We start from the raw sequence: 14,629 nt of genomic DNA on the forward strand, positions 1-14,629 counted from the left end.
AGTGCACAGCATGGACATTAGTTTCCTAAGTAAACTTTGAAATAGTTGAGACTGACACAACGGAACTTAGAAAAATGTTACCCTTTTCTTTACAGTCTGTTGAACTCTTGGCTACAAATTCCGCAGGGCAGATATTTCTTTGGCTTCTTTGAGGAGTATTAACTAAATTATTTTTGAACACTGAAAAAAGAATCTAAATTACCATATTTGGGCTCAAAACCACTGTACTGACTTCAACAGAGACTAAGTATAATATTTTTCTATATCTTAATATTAGACAAAAAGGCACTGAAAACATGCTAACGTGCAACGTTTCCTACAAAATTACTTGACTTGGTAAGCCCTGCACTGAGCATAGACTGAGGAAAAATGGTACAGGGAGCTGTCACTGCTGGTGGATCTCTGAAGTCAGGAAGGCTAACACCTGGATACATGAAGGACTTGTTTATGGAATGAGGCCATAATAGTGCCTCCTGAGGCACTTCTTTCTCTAACTTCCCTGCCTGTTGGAAATTATTAATAAAAAAGAAAGGGCCATTGAAGCTGTGGTTCTCAAATGCATTATTACAGTGTTATTTATTGAGAGTTATACAATTTTACTCCACAGGAAGCCTTTTACCTCCAGACACTGAACCGACCCTGCATTTCCAGGGAGTAAATTGTGCTCTCTTTAAGATGTACCATATTTACTTAGAGAGCCTGGCAGTCCACTTTCTTTAAAATATATTTTAAAGAACTGTGAAAAGGACTCTGTTGATATTCTTAAGCTTGCATTTTCAATCTAACTTTCAAACTTAAATTTTATATTTTTTTCCTAATTAGATCACATATAATTACTTTCCTTTATTTTCTCCAGTACCTGTTTCTTGGTTTCCTCTTCACTCTTCTACAGAAATGGCCTTTTTTTCCTTTCCTGTTCCTTTGCCTCTGTTTCAGTTTATTGGGTTTCTTCCTCCAAAGACATCTTCTCACATTTCTCACCTAATCAGTGTCTCTCTCATAATTTATCTAGTCCATTACATTCTACTCACCCTTGGGAAATATTGCCAGAAGACATCGACCAGACAAATAAATGGATTAGACAAAGATTACAACAAAATGGAACAAGAGAGACTCTCAAGTAAAAAGTTCATCTGAGTTAATTTCTTAGAATGACAAAATAGTCTAGGTATAGCAAGGCTCACACATTTACTTTTATTTCATGATGAGCTGTGGAGTTGCCAAAGAATTTGACTATATAATGGGCCAAGTACCTTCTGAACTTACTTCAAGGTCATCCACCTACAGTCTTGAGAGGATGGGGTGGGAGGGAGAGACAAGCTTCTACTTGTTGCAATGCATTAAACATCAAGAGATCAAGATACAACAAGGCCATTCGTGACATGAACTCTAGTTCAGACAAAAGGAATGAATCATGTCCCTCTCTTTCCAGGAAAGTGTTGCCACGGATACACCTCTGCTTTCTCAAGAGAGTATTTTGTTTCCTGGTGTATATATTTTCAAACTGGGTCTTGCAGCTCCCACTGCCCATCCTGTGACAGTATTTGGTGGCTTAGCTTGGACCTTTTCCTCCCTGCCCAAGAACCAGGAACTAAAGCTCAACCTATTTTAAAAATCTGTGGCACTTCTGGGTTTCAGTTTAAGGGACCAGAGCTTCAGCCAAGACAGGTAATGTACACGTAAATGTACTGCACCCTTTGGTAGTTTTACTGTTATTGTCGTTTAGTCATTGCAGTATTATTTCATTATTGCTATTACAGTAGCTCCTATTAAGACTAGAAATAGACTGAAATAAGACTAGAATACATTACTAAAATGATACATAAGCAACAATTAAAACACTGGCATTCACGTGGCATAGTACTATATTTTAATTTGCTTTTACATATATACATGGCTTTTTTCCTACATAGATGTGAGAAGTGTTCATTTTGCTTTTTGCCAGTATTAAAGCATTTTGCTTGTCATTAGGTAATTGTTTGTCTGTTTATGGAAGCACTATGATGTCCTGACTCAAAGCTTGCATCATTCATGCATCATCAAATTCAAGCATTTAACAAAATGAAACAAACAAACAAAAAAAAAAAACCCAAAAAAGAAAGGGAAAAAAAAGTGTCCTTACAACAGCACTTGCAACTGCAAGTTCTTGCTGCTTGGGATGCTGAAGATCTAGTAGTATGTTTACAACAGCAACATTTTAATTACAAGGTCATCTTAGTTCCACCTGAAGTGATGGAAGTGCTTACAAGAATTGTAAATCCACCAACACATCCAGAAGCTTCCCTTTCTGGGAACTTTGCAAAGTATTTCTAGAAGGAGTTTCAAAGTAGACTAAACAGGCAATGTACAGACTCAGGTAGACATCAGAGTATGTGCTGCAGCAACGTTCAGCACAGCCTGAAAAGAGGCCCTCAAACCTGCCAGAGTGCTATCGCTGGCACATTCAAGCTCCCGGTTCTCATTGGGCGAAGCCTTTAGCGTTCATTTAGTATCAAGATTACTGAAAGGACAGAACTTTTATTTAACGTTCAGAACAAATAAAATTATAACAAAAGAGTGCTCAACAGCTGGCATACCCACCCAGCTGGAATAGGACCCTATGGGCAGTGAGTCCCTGGGCCGGGGGCTGAAAGGGGTCAGGGACGGCGAGGGGAAGGGGCTGCAGCGGCAGTGTGGGCACAGCCCTGCGGCGCTGTGCGTCGGAGAGAGGTCAGTGCCCGACCGCGGCCTAGGAGACTCTAGCAATCTGGTGAACGGGAAGGCGTGCTGGGCGCACAGGAACCGATTTCACCAAACGACGATCATTTTATCTTTTCTATAGCGAACCCATACAACATACAGCGTATTTGCATCGAACCCTCCCAATATTTTTCTTTCAGTCACAAAATATGATTTTTTAATCGAAAGAAAACCAGTTCGAACAGCGACCCAAGTCTTTGTCAACAAATAGCGACCTATTTTCCGAGTACGCGCCCTGATGATCACTGCCAGCTCCCACGACCGAGTAGCTGGCGACCGCAACCTGCGACCTGACGCTCACGCTGCAACTGCTATCCGGGCACGGCCGTCGGACCACGAAGCCGACCGGGCTTCCGCGCCGAGAGCCGCCTCTGGCCGGGGCGGGGCCTCGCACTCCCGCCCTGCCGGGGCGGCGCGTGGCGACGGCATCAGGCTGCCGGGCCCCTGCAGCCCCTCGGAGCGTGCCGCGGGGGCAGCGCGCGGGGCCGCGGCGGGGCGGGGCGGGGCGGAGCGGGCTCTCCCGCCTGGAGCACCGGGCAGCGCTCGGCAGGCGTTGGATGAGAGCCCTCCTTCGTAGGGCACGGCAGCGTTCGCCCGCGTTCCCCCCCGCTCCGCGCCGGCTGCTGAAAGGAGGGTGGCAGAGCATGCCACCAGTGGGGCGGTTCCGCGGGGACTGACATGCCACTGAAGGAGGGAAGGCGCCAGCCCTTCCGTTTCTCCCCGCGGTAGCGGAGGCGATGCTGCAGGGCGCTCCCCGGGCACTCCCGCAGGCGCCGGGCTATCACGCACAGCGGCCACGCTCGCCGCCCTGAGCGGCGCGGTCCCGGCCGAGTCGAGGCGACGAGCGGCGCGGGCCCGCAACCCTGTTCGGGACGGCGGGCGGCTCCGCGCGGCGGATGCGTGTGCATGAGCTCTGTACCGAGCGGGCGCAGGAAGCGCTCCCGCGCCGCCGCCTCCATCTTCCAGGGCAGCAAGACCCCGCCGCACGGCCGCGACGGCGAGCGGCGGGGCAGCGGCTCCGAGAGCGCCTACCAGACCCAGCGAACCCTGGATGACTGCAAGATGGTTGGTACCACGAGCGGGCTTGCCGTCATTTTCATCTTTCCCGAGCGTTCCGGTGGCGGGCCGCGGTGCTGCTTCTCCCGCCAGCTCGGCTATTCCCATCACGTGCAGTCGCGCTATTTTTAAAGCTTGTAGCGGTTCAAAGGTGGGAGAGGGGAGGGAAATCACGTGCGGGGCAGGGCAGGGACCGGCACCGTGCGCCTGGTCCTGCGGGAGCAGCAACCCTCGCCCCGGCACACGCCACCTCCGTGGCGATGCCGAGCCTGTGGAGTTGCCTTTTGCCAGAGGCGGCCAAACCTGTCCCTAGACTTGGCGCTCACTGAAGACTAAATAGGTAGATAGTTGCTTCCGCTGCCTCACTGCACACTCTGCTTGCTGTCTTGAGCAACAATCACGCTGTTGCCCTAAAATCCGTCTAAAACTGAGCTCAGAATTTGAGGATCTGAAGTTCTGTCGCTAGCATACGTGACACCTGTTTCCAGTCTCTCCAGAGTAGCAGGCTGCAATTGTAAAACCTCAGATCAAGCACCTGCGTCCATGTTATTTTTGGACTGTCACATTATGGTGTGACATTTTGCTCCATTCCTCTTCAAAACGTTTGGATCCTGATGCTTTCCTCTAGACCAGCAACATGTACTCCCTGTCCAGCTCCTTGAGCTACAGTCTGCTGGACATTGGGCCCCAAAAATCTCTCCTCTAACCAAGGACAGAAATATGAAACAAATGCAGTCACTGCTACATGTAAAATCTCGATGTTGCTCTGTCCAGAAGCGTTGGGAATGTGCCCGCTACTTCTACTGGATTCTGGCTTTTTTTCCCCCTCTAATACTGCAAATTGCGCTGGCATGTATCCACTCTGATACTTCAAAATTGGAAGTGACTCCCAGTGCACAGAGGAATGAAAGCTGCCACAGCAGCTCTATAAATATACCCAACAAGTGAATTCTACCGAGTCCTGCCTTTTTTCTCAATCTCAACAGCATAATGTGGTAAAACAGAGTTGCTGTCTTTGTAAAATTCACTGGTTAGAAATAAAATAGTAATTACAGATGGAGTATCAAGCTGCAGGGAGATTTAGGAGATGAAACCAATTTTATTTCTCCATCTTGATGCTGAAACATGAGTGTGGTTTTGTTTCCTTTGGCAGTGCTGAGGTGGCTCTGTTCACAGGGGACATCAGGTGAGCACTGGCAAAATGAGTCTGTCACAACCAGGTACTAGTTACAGGATGAGGTACTTTTCTTTCGATGTAGGATAATTGTGCTGTGGTTTTTTTTCCTCTCTGTTGCTTTTGTGCATTCTCTTAAGCTACAGAATGGGAGAGTTGGGCCAGGTGTAGCAAATATTGTGCCTAGGGCATTGTTTGCTGTGTGCTTTTGGTTTGGAGTTTGAGGGTGGGAGGATGTGGATGTACTGTAATGCACAGGGATTGTTTTGCTGCTCCAGAAGCAGAGAAACCTATTTGCTACTCTTGCGATGAAATATAAGAAAGCACAGTCAAAGAATGGGTCCTGATACTAGTTCTTAGCTATAGAGCGTAATTACAGTGGGAGGCGTGAAGAGTCAGAATGTAATAGTGCAGGGGAAGCAACTCATTCATTTTTGTAGTGTGAGAATCCGAGGGCTTGACTTCAAAAATGTAGTGGATCTGATAGAGTCCAGGCTTTTAGCAGACACTTGTATGTTGGGGAATGTTGGACTCCTGGTGGTAATGATACAGCTGCAGAATTATGAGCAGTTTAGAAATTGAGGTCAGATTAGCAAAATACATAAATATTCTGTTCCATTGCTCCCTGCTTTCCATCCTCATCACCATGTGGAGCAAATGGTCTGATGTGCTTTCTTTCAGAAGATGGCAAATGCTTCATTTCCTTAAAATACAATCCCACATACATTATCAGTACAACTAAACAACTAAATAATCATTGTACAGGTTATTCATTTATCCAATGGTGTCCATGTGTATCTGATAGATATTAGATTTCTGTAAAGATTGAAGTGCTTATTTAATTCCTTGTCAATTTGTCCCACACACATGCTTTGGAAAAAAGTGCTTTGTGGATCCTGACAGGGAAGTGGCTGTCAGGTGCATCTTAGCCAGTAACTTCAGATCAGTTTAAAGTCTGAAATCTGGGTTAGAGGCCAGAATTAATTTCAAAATAAATTAACAAAATCGCCAGTGTAAAAGCAAATGCTACATTCCAGTCCTTAAATGTGCTGTTAATCAGGAAGCAGGAGGAGCAAAGGCACTAATTTCTGGAGATATTTTTGTCTTCTGTGGTAGCAAAAAATAACCTCATGCTACTAGTAAAACAGCTGGGTTTTTGTCTGCCTAATATTTAAGACTAATAAACTCTTCCAGAGATTAAAAGCAGAAACACCACTTTCCTGCAAATGAACATTTATAGCTCACAGAAGAGGCAGCTGCCATGGAGGCCCTAGTCATTTACTAATCTTGGGCACTTGATCCTGCACACCATGAAACTGAGAGCAGCAGGAACAAGCCCTAGATTATTTCACATGTTTTATTTAAAAAAAAAAAAAACAACACTTGGATTGTTTCTATCAGTGTAGTTAATTGTCTCACGTGAGTGAATCCTCTTTGTTTTTCAGCTTGTCCAGGAGTTCAATACGCAGGTCGCTCTGTACCGGGAGCTGGTCATTTCCATTGGGGATGTCTCAGTCACCTCTCCATCTCTGCATGCAGAAATGCACAAAACTCGAACCCGGGGATGTGAGATGGCCTATCAGGCTCATCAAAAACTAGCAGCCATTTCTGGGTAGGAGTCTACTTATGTTTAATTAAACCTGTACTTATATGCACATGTAAGTCCTACATCACATAAACTTTCAGAAAAAGCATTGACCTTTTTTTCTGTTTTAAGCATAGACCACAAATGCTACAGAAGGTTTCTATCCGTATGACAGTGCAATTTTGGGTCAAATCTTGGTCTTTGTACTGATATGGTATCCCACTGATTTCACTGGATGCTTTTATGGAAGATGAACAGGATTTTACTCTGTATCACTAGACAACTTAAAAAGATCAAGGGAAAAGCCTTGTGCTGTAAGGGTGAAATAGCAATAACTTTCTGCCCTGCCCTGCACTGGATATACCTAATTGATTAGTTAGAGACAAGCAGCTCAGCTCAACTAGACACTTGACAAAATTAGACAAAAAAAAAAAAAAGATTAAAATTACATAAGGGAGGGGAATACAAATACTATTTTGAAAAGTTATGTTTACATTCTACGTATTTTCTATCCTTATTTGTGTTGAAATAAGGCTTGAAGCTTTGCCAGTGTATGATGTTTTAATTTGTTCCTTGATATTACGTTATATACCATAGTGACAGAATGCATCACCACGTGCTCAAGACTATGCTTCAGTACAAGATAAACCAGCATAAGTAGCCTTGTCTTACAAAATGGGAACTCGTGCTGCTTGTCTGAAGTCTGGGTTACTCACGGTGTGTTGACTGGGGCATATTAACACCTGTACCTCCTGAGTCATATCTCTCTGACTACACTTTGCTAGAACTTTTCTACACCTGCCTTGTACACAATGGTTTATGGTACATCACTGGCAAAAGGAAAAAAAAAAAAGCCTTTTTTTGAAGCTCTGCCTAATCCCTGTTGAAGTTCTTGTGCCACTTTAACATGTAAGAGAAGTGTGTCATGGGTTTAGTGTATATGGGAAGACCACACAAACAAACTGAACAGAAGAAAACACCAATTGATCATTTTAATATACCTGTCAACATTTGCAGATGTGATTTTGTGCAGAGATCCATAAATTGATATTGTGACCTCTTGTTCCTCAAACAAAATCCTTGCTTTTAAGTTTTAAAGCCTGTGAGAATTTTTAAAAAAACAACACAACAACAAGCAGACAATTCTTTTTAACCTTTGCACTGAAAACATGGGAGCAAACAGTAATGAAATTAGTTCTGCCCTTTCAGACTCAAAAGAGAGACTGATGCAATCAAAAATAATATGTCTGAATGGCAAAACCTGGATTTTTTTTATCTTTTTCTTTTTTTTTTCCACATAAAGAAAACATGCTCATTTAGAAGTACGGCATTTTTTTAAGTAATTGTTTCACAGTTGAGAGTCTGTCACGTACACAAACATATACTGAAGGTTGTGCAGTTATGGCAAGATTGACATTTAGCTAATCTGAAACTGTTTTAAATAACTGTGATAATAGCGTGATGTCCGTAACAACTGGCAGGTGTCAGAAACCCTCTGGAAATCACTTGTTTGGTTTGAAAGACATTTTACAAGATGTGCTTCACATCTCCACCCTCCTACAGCTGAAGAAAGCCATATGAACTAAAGTCATTTCATATATCTGTGAGGAATGATGGAAGACAAAGGAGCAGCAAGGATTCAATGTAGAAAAGAAATAGGAGGGGTAGTAGTCTCCGAGATTCAGTCTTCAGTTCATCAGGAAAGATGGTGTAGTGCATATGGCATGGGATTTAGAATGGGAACCTAATTTCATAGGAAGAAAAAGTATCAGGAAGAAAAAATATTTAAAGATGGGAATGTATTAAATCATCCTCACCATTAAATAGTCAAGAGGGTAGTGTATTGCTCAGAAACCACTGGTAGTCAGCAGATGGGAAAAAGTCTCATTTAGTTCACTGCTTTAGTTCAAATGTGTGAACTTCTGGGTAACACAACCAATTCTGTCTTCCATAGTTTGTTAAAGAAAGCCTATTGCTTTCACAACCAGGGCGAATAATTGCAATTACCTGAATAGTTACCAGACTATACAATTTCATTACATATCAACATTTTATTAGTTAAGGTCATCAGTGATGTTCAGTTGGTCTCTAGGTGGCTTGAGCTGTTGCATGGCACTCCTTCTTTCAAGAAGCTGGCGTCACTGTCTGGGGTAACATTAAGTACATCAGTCTTGTCTGTATTGATTATCTCTCTTGGAAAATTAGCAAACAACTTCATTATATGTGTCCTATTTGAATACATCAAGGTCTGAGACCCTTGGGCACACCTCTGATTCAGGTAGGTAGAAGAGCCACCTATTTCTCTTCCTAACACACCTGTTTTACAAGACTAGGGAAGATAAGAAAGAGGAAAGGTGCAAAGACTTGGAAGAAAAGAAACAAGAACAGATCAGCTAGTGCTGAGAAAGGCATCTTTGGAAGGAAGTTTGAGAATTGTGGGAAGAGAAATACTGAGGTGGAGATACTGCATTAGGAACGGAACAGGGTAGAAGTCCTGAGGAGGTAAAAACCCCTTTGATTATGGGTAAATCAGTACTAGAATACTAAGTGGACACCAGAGTAGGACAATGATGTAAAATGAACAAGAAGAGACAGCAGGTGTAGCTGAAGGAAAAGTATACACAGTTAGGCCAACAAAAGGAGATCCAGGAAACTGGAGGAAGTAAAAGCCACACTTAGTTTTTAAAAACTGACAGCGAGAAAAACAAAGAAGACTGAAAAAGAAGTAGCAAGGAAACGTAAAACCTTATGAAGTCTGCACTGGATTAGACCATATCACCCCACCTAGCTCACATCTGACAGTTCCCAATAGCAGAGATTTTGTTTAAAAACTTATAAAAAACAGGCTGTGCGTGAAATGATGCCATCCCTAGTATACTTGCCACTAGCCAGTGATTGGTAGTTTAATAAAAATTATTTGAGTTGAAATATCCTAGTTCTAGTTCATGATCTTTTAGGAATGCAAATCAAAGTGAGCTCTTCTTTCAGTGTTTGTTTTCTCAGGACTTCAGGTCAATTCCTGCTCATCGCACTCATACTGAAAATTATTAGTCTTTTTTTTTTTTTAATGAACTGTCTTCTGAAGGAAGTGAGCATGGTTTGGTCCTTTCATTAAATTTTCTCCTGTATTCATTTATCAGAAATTAATTACATTGTGCACCCCTGTGGTATCAGATGCCATGGTCAAAGCTGGAGAAAGTAAAGCAGCAAGAAAATGAGTCAGCATGATTTTTTTCTAAAGGAAGAGAAAGAAAAAGTAGTTGCAAAGGTAGGAAGATGAGAGAAAAAAAATGTGCAAATCCCTATTTTGGAAGGGTGACAGCTTTATGGGATGATATTGTAGAAGTAATGAAATAGCCAGTTTTATATGTGAAGTTTGCTACGTCTGGGATGTAAATGGAAAGATAACTCAGAACTGTATATTAAGACATAGGTCTACACAACTGCATACGCACTTTAAAATGTCCCTTTCATACTTTCAAGCACTTGATATGGTTACATAATGCAAGTCCTTCTGTGTGCATTTGGCAGGCTGAAATCAGAACTGGCAGTATCTCTGTGACAGTCTGATATATATGTTGACAGTGCCTTTTTTTTTTGGCAGGAAATTAAACTGTGAGGATCTCAGGGGTGCACAGCAATGTACGTCTGTGTGAACATAGCTTTGAAAATGGTTGTCTTCTATTGCTCAGACTGGTGTTGCAAAGTCCTGAATCTACAGGAATAAACCCTTTAACCAGTACAGGCTGGGGGCCAACCACGTGGAATGCAGCTTTGCAGAAAAGGACCTAGGGTGTTCTGGTGAACACCAAGTCAAATATGAGCCAGCACTGTGCCTTTGTGGCAAAGAGGGCCAACAGCCTCCTTCCTATGCTCCATAAGGAATTGTTGCCTGCAGGTTGAGGGAAATGGTCCTTCCCCTCTACTCAGCACTGTTGAGGCATAGCTGGAGTGCCGTGTCCAGTTCTCTCTAGAAGAAAAGGTAAAGGGAAATAACAGCACATTTAGTCAATGGCCATGAAGATGATAAAGAGCATGCAAGATCTGACATACAAGGAGAAGCTGACAGACCTGGGATTGTTTAACTCACAAAAGAAAAGTCTTGGAAGGAGATCTTACAATGCATATAAAAAATACCTGGTGGTATAGTGTAAAGACACAGCCAGACTTGTCTCAGTGGCACCTAGTGATAGGACAGCAGGCACAAACTGAAATACAGAAAATTTTATTTAAACATTTTTAAAAGCCCTTTTGTTATTGCAATGTTGGTAGAATACTGGAACAGGTGCTTTGAGAAGCACCTGTGAAGTCTCCATTCTTGGACATAGTCAGAACTCGACGTGGTCCTTAGTTACCAGCTGTAGCTGACACTGTTTTGAGCAGGAGGGCTGAACTAGATGTCCCTTCCAGCCTGTGATAGAAGTTACTGTAAATCTTCTAATTTGGAATATTCCAAGGTAAAGTTTCCTTATTTGACATTGAGTTGCATCTGTTACTTTTGTACAACAGTTGTGAATTTAATTTCCCATAAGTTCCTAAAAACTTAAGGAATTAGACCTAAAAATCACACCTTGATTGCATTCCTGCCTTTATTGCAGGGCAAAAATATGTTCCTATAATGTTACTTTAAGTACATAGTTTTAGGTACTTTCTGCTTTTTTTTTCCCAAATTATGCCACTTTAAAATTATTATCTGTTTTCTAAACACGTGAGCAAACAAAAAAGACTATTCCAAAACAATTTGCAAATTAAGAGAAAAGGACACTTCAGGCTTAAAACTTTATGAAAGTTACGTTTAGACAACAGAAGCCCTTTTAACTGCTTAACTTTAAATGCTAAGTAAAGAATTGTTGGCAGGCAGTATAGCTGAGCAGTGTAGCAACATTTAGCCAATACGGAAGAATTTTTGTATTCATGAATCAAAAACAATGTGATGCCAGCCGACAGAGCAACAAATGAAAGTTCTGTCCAAGCTAGATACCAATCAAACAGCATATATGGAGATACCTGCCCTCCCTAGATGTCTTTATGACCACTGCTATTGTACTTCTCTAAGTGTATATGTCAGAGGTGGGAGGGTGATACTAATCTTGATCCCTGAGTTCTGGATTACAGGCAATGCCCCTTTAACCTCCTCTGTTAGCATTTTTCCAACACCCAGGTGAAAGTTAAGGTATGTGCTTCACAGAGGTTGCACCATGATAACCCGAATGTGGCTTGAGGAGACTAGATATTTAAAATAACGTGGTAACATGTTAGAAGACAGAAAGCAGTCAATATTCACAGCAAAAATCAAGACTGTTGTACACAGTAAAACCAAGAGCACAATGCCTCCTGAATTCATGCAGGTGTTTGTTTATTTTTTCCAAAATATTGCAGATATTTGAAACACCAGGTCCTTTAAAAATCTGACCTTAAAAATTCTATGAAGTAAGTACAAAGTGTTGAGCTTCTCCACCTCTGAAAACTGTTGGAAATAAAAACCTTCCCATTTGCACTCCCAGAATAAATAATCTCCAGAAGTTGATCCAGTCTGACAAGCCAGATCCCACCATTCTTACAGTCATTGACTAGCACCTTAGTCAGTTGAGCTGATACCTTAACTGAGACTATCCACAATGAGAAAACTCAGGGAGATCTTTATCTCCCTCCAAAAAACAGCTTTCAGGACCTGGAGCAGGTTCATTACAAAGCATTCTTAACATATAAAGTCTTGTTTTTTCTCAACCTTTATATTCAGCTTCTGTAAATATTCACTATAACTTTCTTAAATGGTTACAGTTTTCTTGTGATTTTGAGCATATAAAGTTCTGGCAGCAAATTCCAACTGTTTCACTTCCACTGGAATATCTGCACGGATTTGTCAGTCATGAGGTGACTTCAGACTTACTAATGAGTACCAGAGACTACACCTGTTCCTGTGACTGAAATCCCATTTTTGCCTGATGGGAGTTGTTGTTCACAGAATGTTTTGAGAAGTAAGCTGAGATATGGATATTTTTGCAAACATACTGTTTATGGACAAGGTAGCACACAGTAATAAAGTGATTACTCGTTACACATAAATTACTCATTTTTCAAGAAAATGAGATGCACATACCTTTAAAAAATAATAATATAAGCCATGTGCATCTAAAATGGTGGAAAGGGACATGGAAAAGCTAGGACCATTTTCTGTGGAACTGAGGTAAGGTGGCTTCTGTTGTTGAGAATAAAATCTGTTTAATCAATTTAAGTTGCAAGTTGAAAAAGAAATCACTTGTCAGATACCTCAAGTTCTAATAGGTGAGCAATAGATTGCAAAACTAGCAATCAGGCAGAAGAGAGGCATGTCCAAGTTCTGGCAAGCTTAATTGTGTAGGTGCTGTCAGAGCATCCTCAGACCCTAACACCGTGACCGTTTTTGACTCCTTACAAAACACAGTGGCACCTGTCACTTTCTTTTAAACCAAAGCTGAAGGTGAATCAACCTAATTTCTAGGCCATTTCCACTTGTCTTCCTGAAGAATGCTCTGACTACAGTCAGGGAAAAGTGGGAGCTAAAAGCAAGATGGACATCATCTTCATCAGTCACTTATTTGCCCCATTCTTCTGTCTCACACTCAACTAGCACATTTCTGCACCTTCCAGTGCAGCACTGCCACTGCTGGGACGTTCAAGGACTGCACAGGCTGGGTAAGCCTGTCAGGTGAGCCTGCCACTTAAATGAAAGGTCCTCTAACAGAAGAGACACTGTGTCCCAGCCAAGCAGCCAGGAATTTCCACAATCAACCTATTCTCTGGCAGGCATAGAACAATGTAGCTTCTTCCTCTGTGACATGACCCAAGGCTGAGAGATAACTACAGGGAAGGAAAGGGCATGTTGCTGTCGTTGGACCCAGCGGGCATAGTATTGTGCATAAAGGAATGAAGTAGTGTAAATGTCTGCACTGTGCTTTGGTTTCAGGCTATGCCAGTGCAGGTAAACATTGGAGACTATTACTAAGAAGCTATCTTGTTAAGAAAAACTTAACATTATTGTCCTTGATTTTTTTCTGTCCTTTAACCAGGTGAAACACATAGAGGTGCAGGGGAGCAGATTAAGGATTCATATTACTGAATATTCAGTGTTCTGCATCTCCAGGCTTGTGAGATGCAGTACTTTGGTCTGGGGTTGAAGTAGGCTGCAGGTTTAGGGTTGTTTGCCTTTCATTTTGACATGCCTTTTTCATTCAGCACCCCATTCTGAGTCCCAAACTCCAGCCTGGAAGAGGACACTAAAAAGTAGGGTGTTGCTGTATTTTAAGTCTTTCATAGGAATGCCATTATCTGGTAGCAAAGCAGCATTCCACTACAGTTATATCCCAGGGGGTTTGTTTCTTTAAATATAACTCGGATGAGTGAAGTGTTCCAGTCATAGGTAAGCTTGTCTATTTATAGTAATGGTTGAAATAACCATTCCTATTTTGAGGTATACTAACCTTTTACATAAGAAATTTAAGTGAAGGAAAACAACATATAAAGCCACAGAGATTTGGTGACTAAATTAGATTGGCAGGGTCCCTTTAGAAATGCTGCACCATTGGAACTGACCTTTTTCAGAAAATTCAGTGTTCTTGCAAGCATCCTCTAGCTCTGTGCCCTTCTCTTCCCACATTTTGTCCTTCCTTCAGAATAACTGCTATCATTGTTGGACATAAAAAAGCTTTTGAGACTTCTTCTGTAAAAGCAATTTTCTCAGAGTGATCAGCCAGAGGATCGAGCTGTGATGCATCTATAGAAGCAGGAACTGTGAGAATTTTGAAAAGCCTACAAACCTTAAGTGCTGACTCTTTTTTGACAGTTGCCTTCAGACACTTCAGATTTTTTTGTATCCTCTTTTCCCTTGTCATCTTCTTCAGTGTTTCTTGTCATTTTTGCCTCATAGCTCATCTTCAAACAGTAATGAGATTAGTACCAAATTTGGCCACCTCACATGAACTACGTGGAAACCCTTCAGGGCAGACACTTGAATGTACTTAAAACAAGTCCACTGGAATCCATGTACCTTTAGATGTGTGGCATTATTGTAGTAAACATGATGAACAACAGTTACA

At 42.0% G+C, this 14,629-nt stretch overlaps 1 protein-coding gene across 1 annotated transcript in view; it reads left to right on the forward strand.

Annotated features, from left to right (window-relative positions):
• The first annotated feature begins 3,645 nt into the window (after positions 1–3,645).
• Positions 3,646–14,629, forward strand: part of RGS7BP (regulator of G protein signaling 7 binding protein) — a 37,876-nt gene continuing 26,892 nt past the window's right edge. Inside the window, exons 1-2 of the mRNA XM_062019144.1 lie at positions 3,646–3,804; positions 6,415–6,581. Coding sequence (XP_061875128.1) covers positions 3,646–3,804; positions 6,415–6,581 — 326 coding nt within the window. The remainder of the gene's footprint in view (positions 3,805–6,414; positions 6,582–14,629) is intronic.

This window comes from Colius striatus, chromosome Z (assembly GCF_028858725.1).
Source record: "Colius striatus isolate bColStr4 chromosome Z, bColStr4.1.hap1, whole genome shotgun sequence".
Classification (NCBI taxonomy): Eukaryota; Metazoa; Chordata; class Aves; order Coliiformes; family Coliidae; genus Colius; species Colius striatus.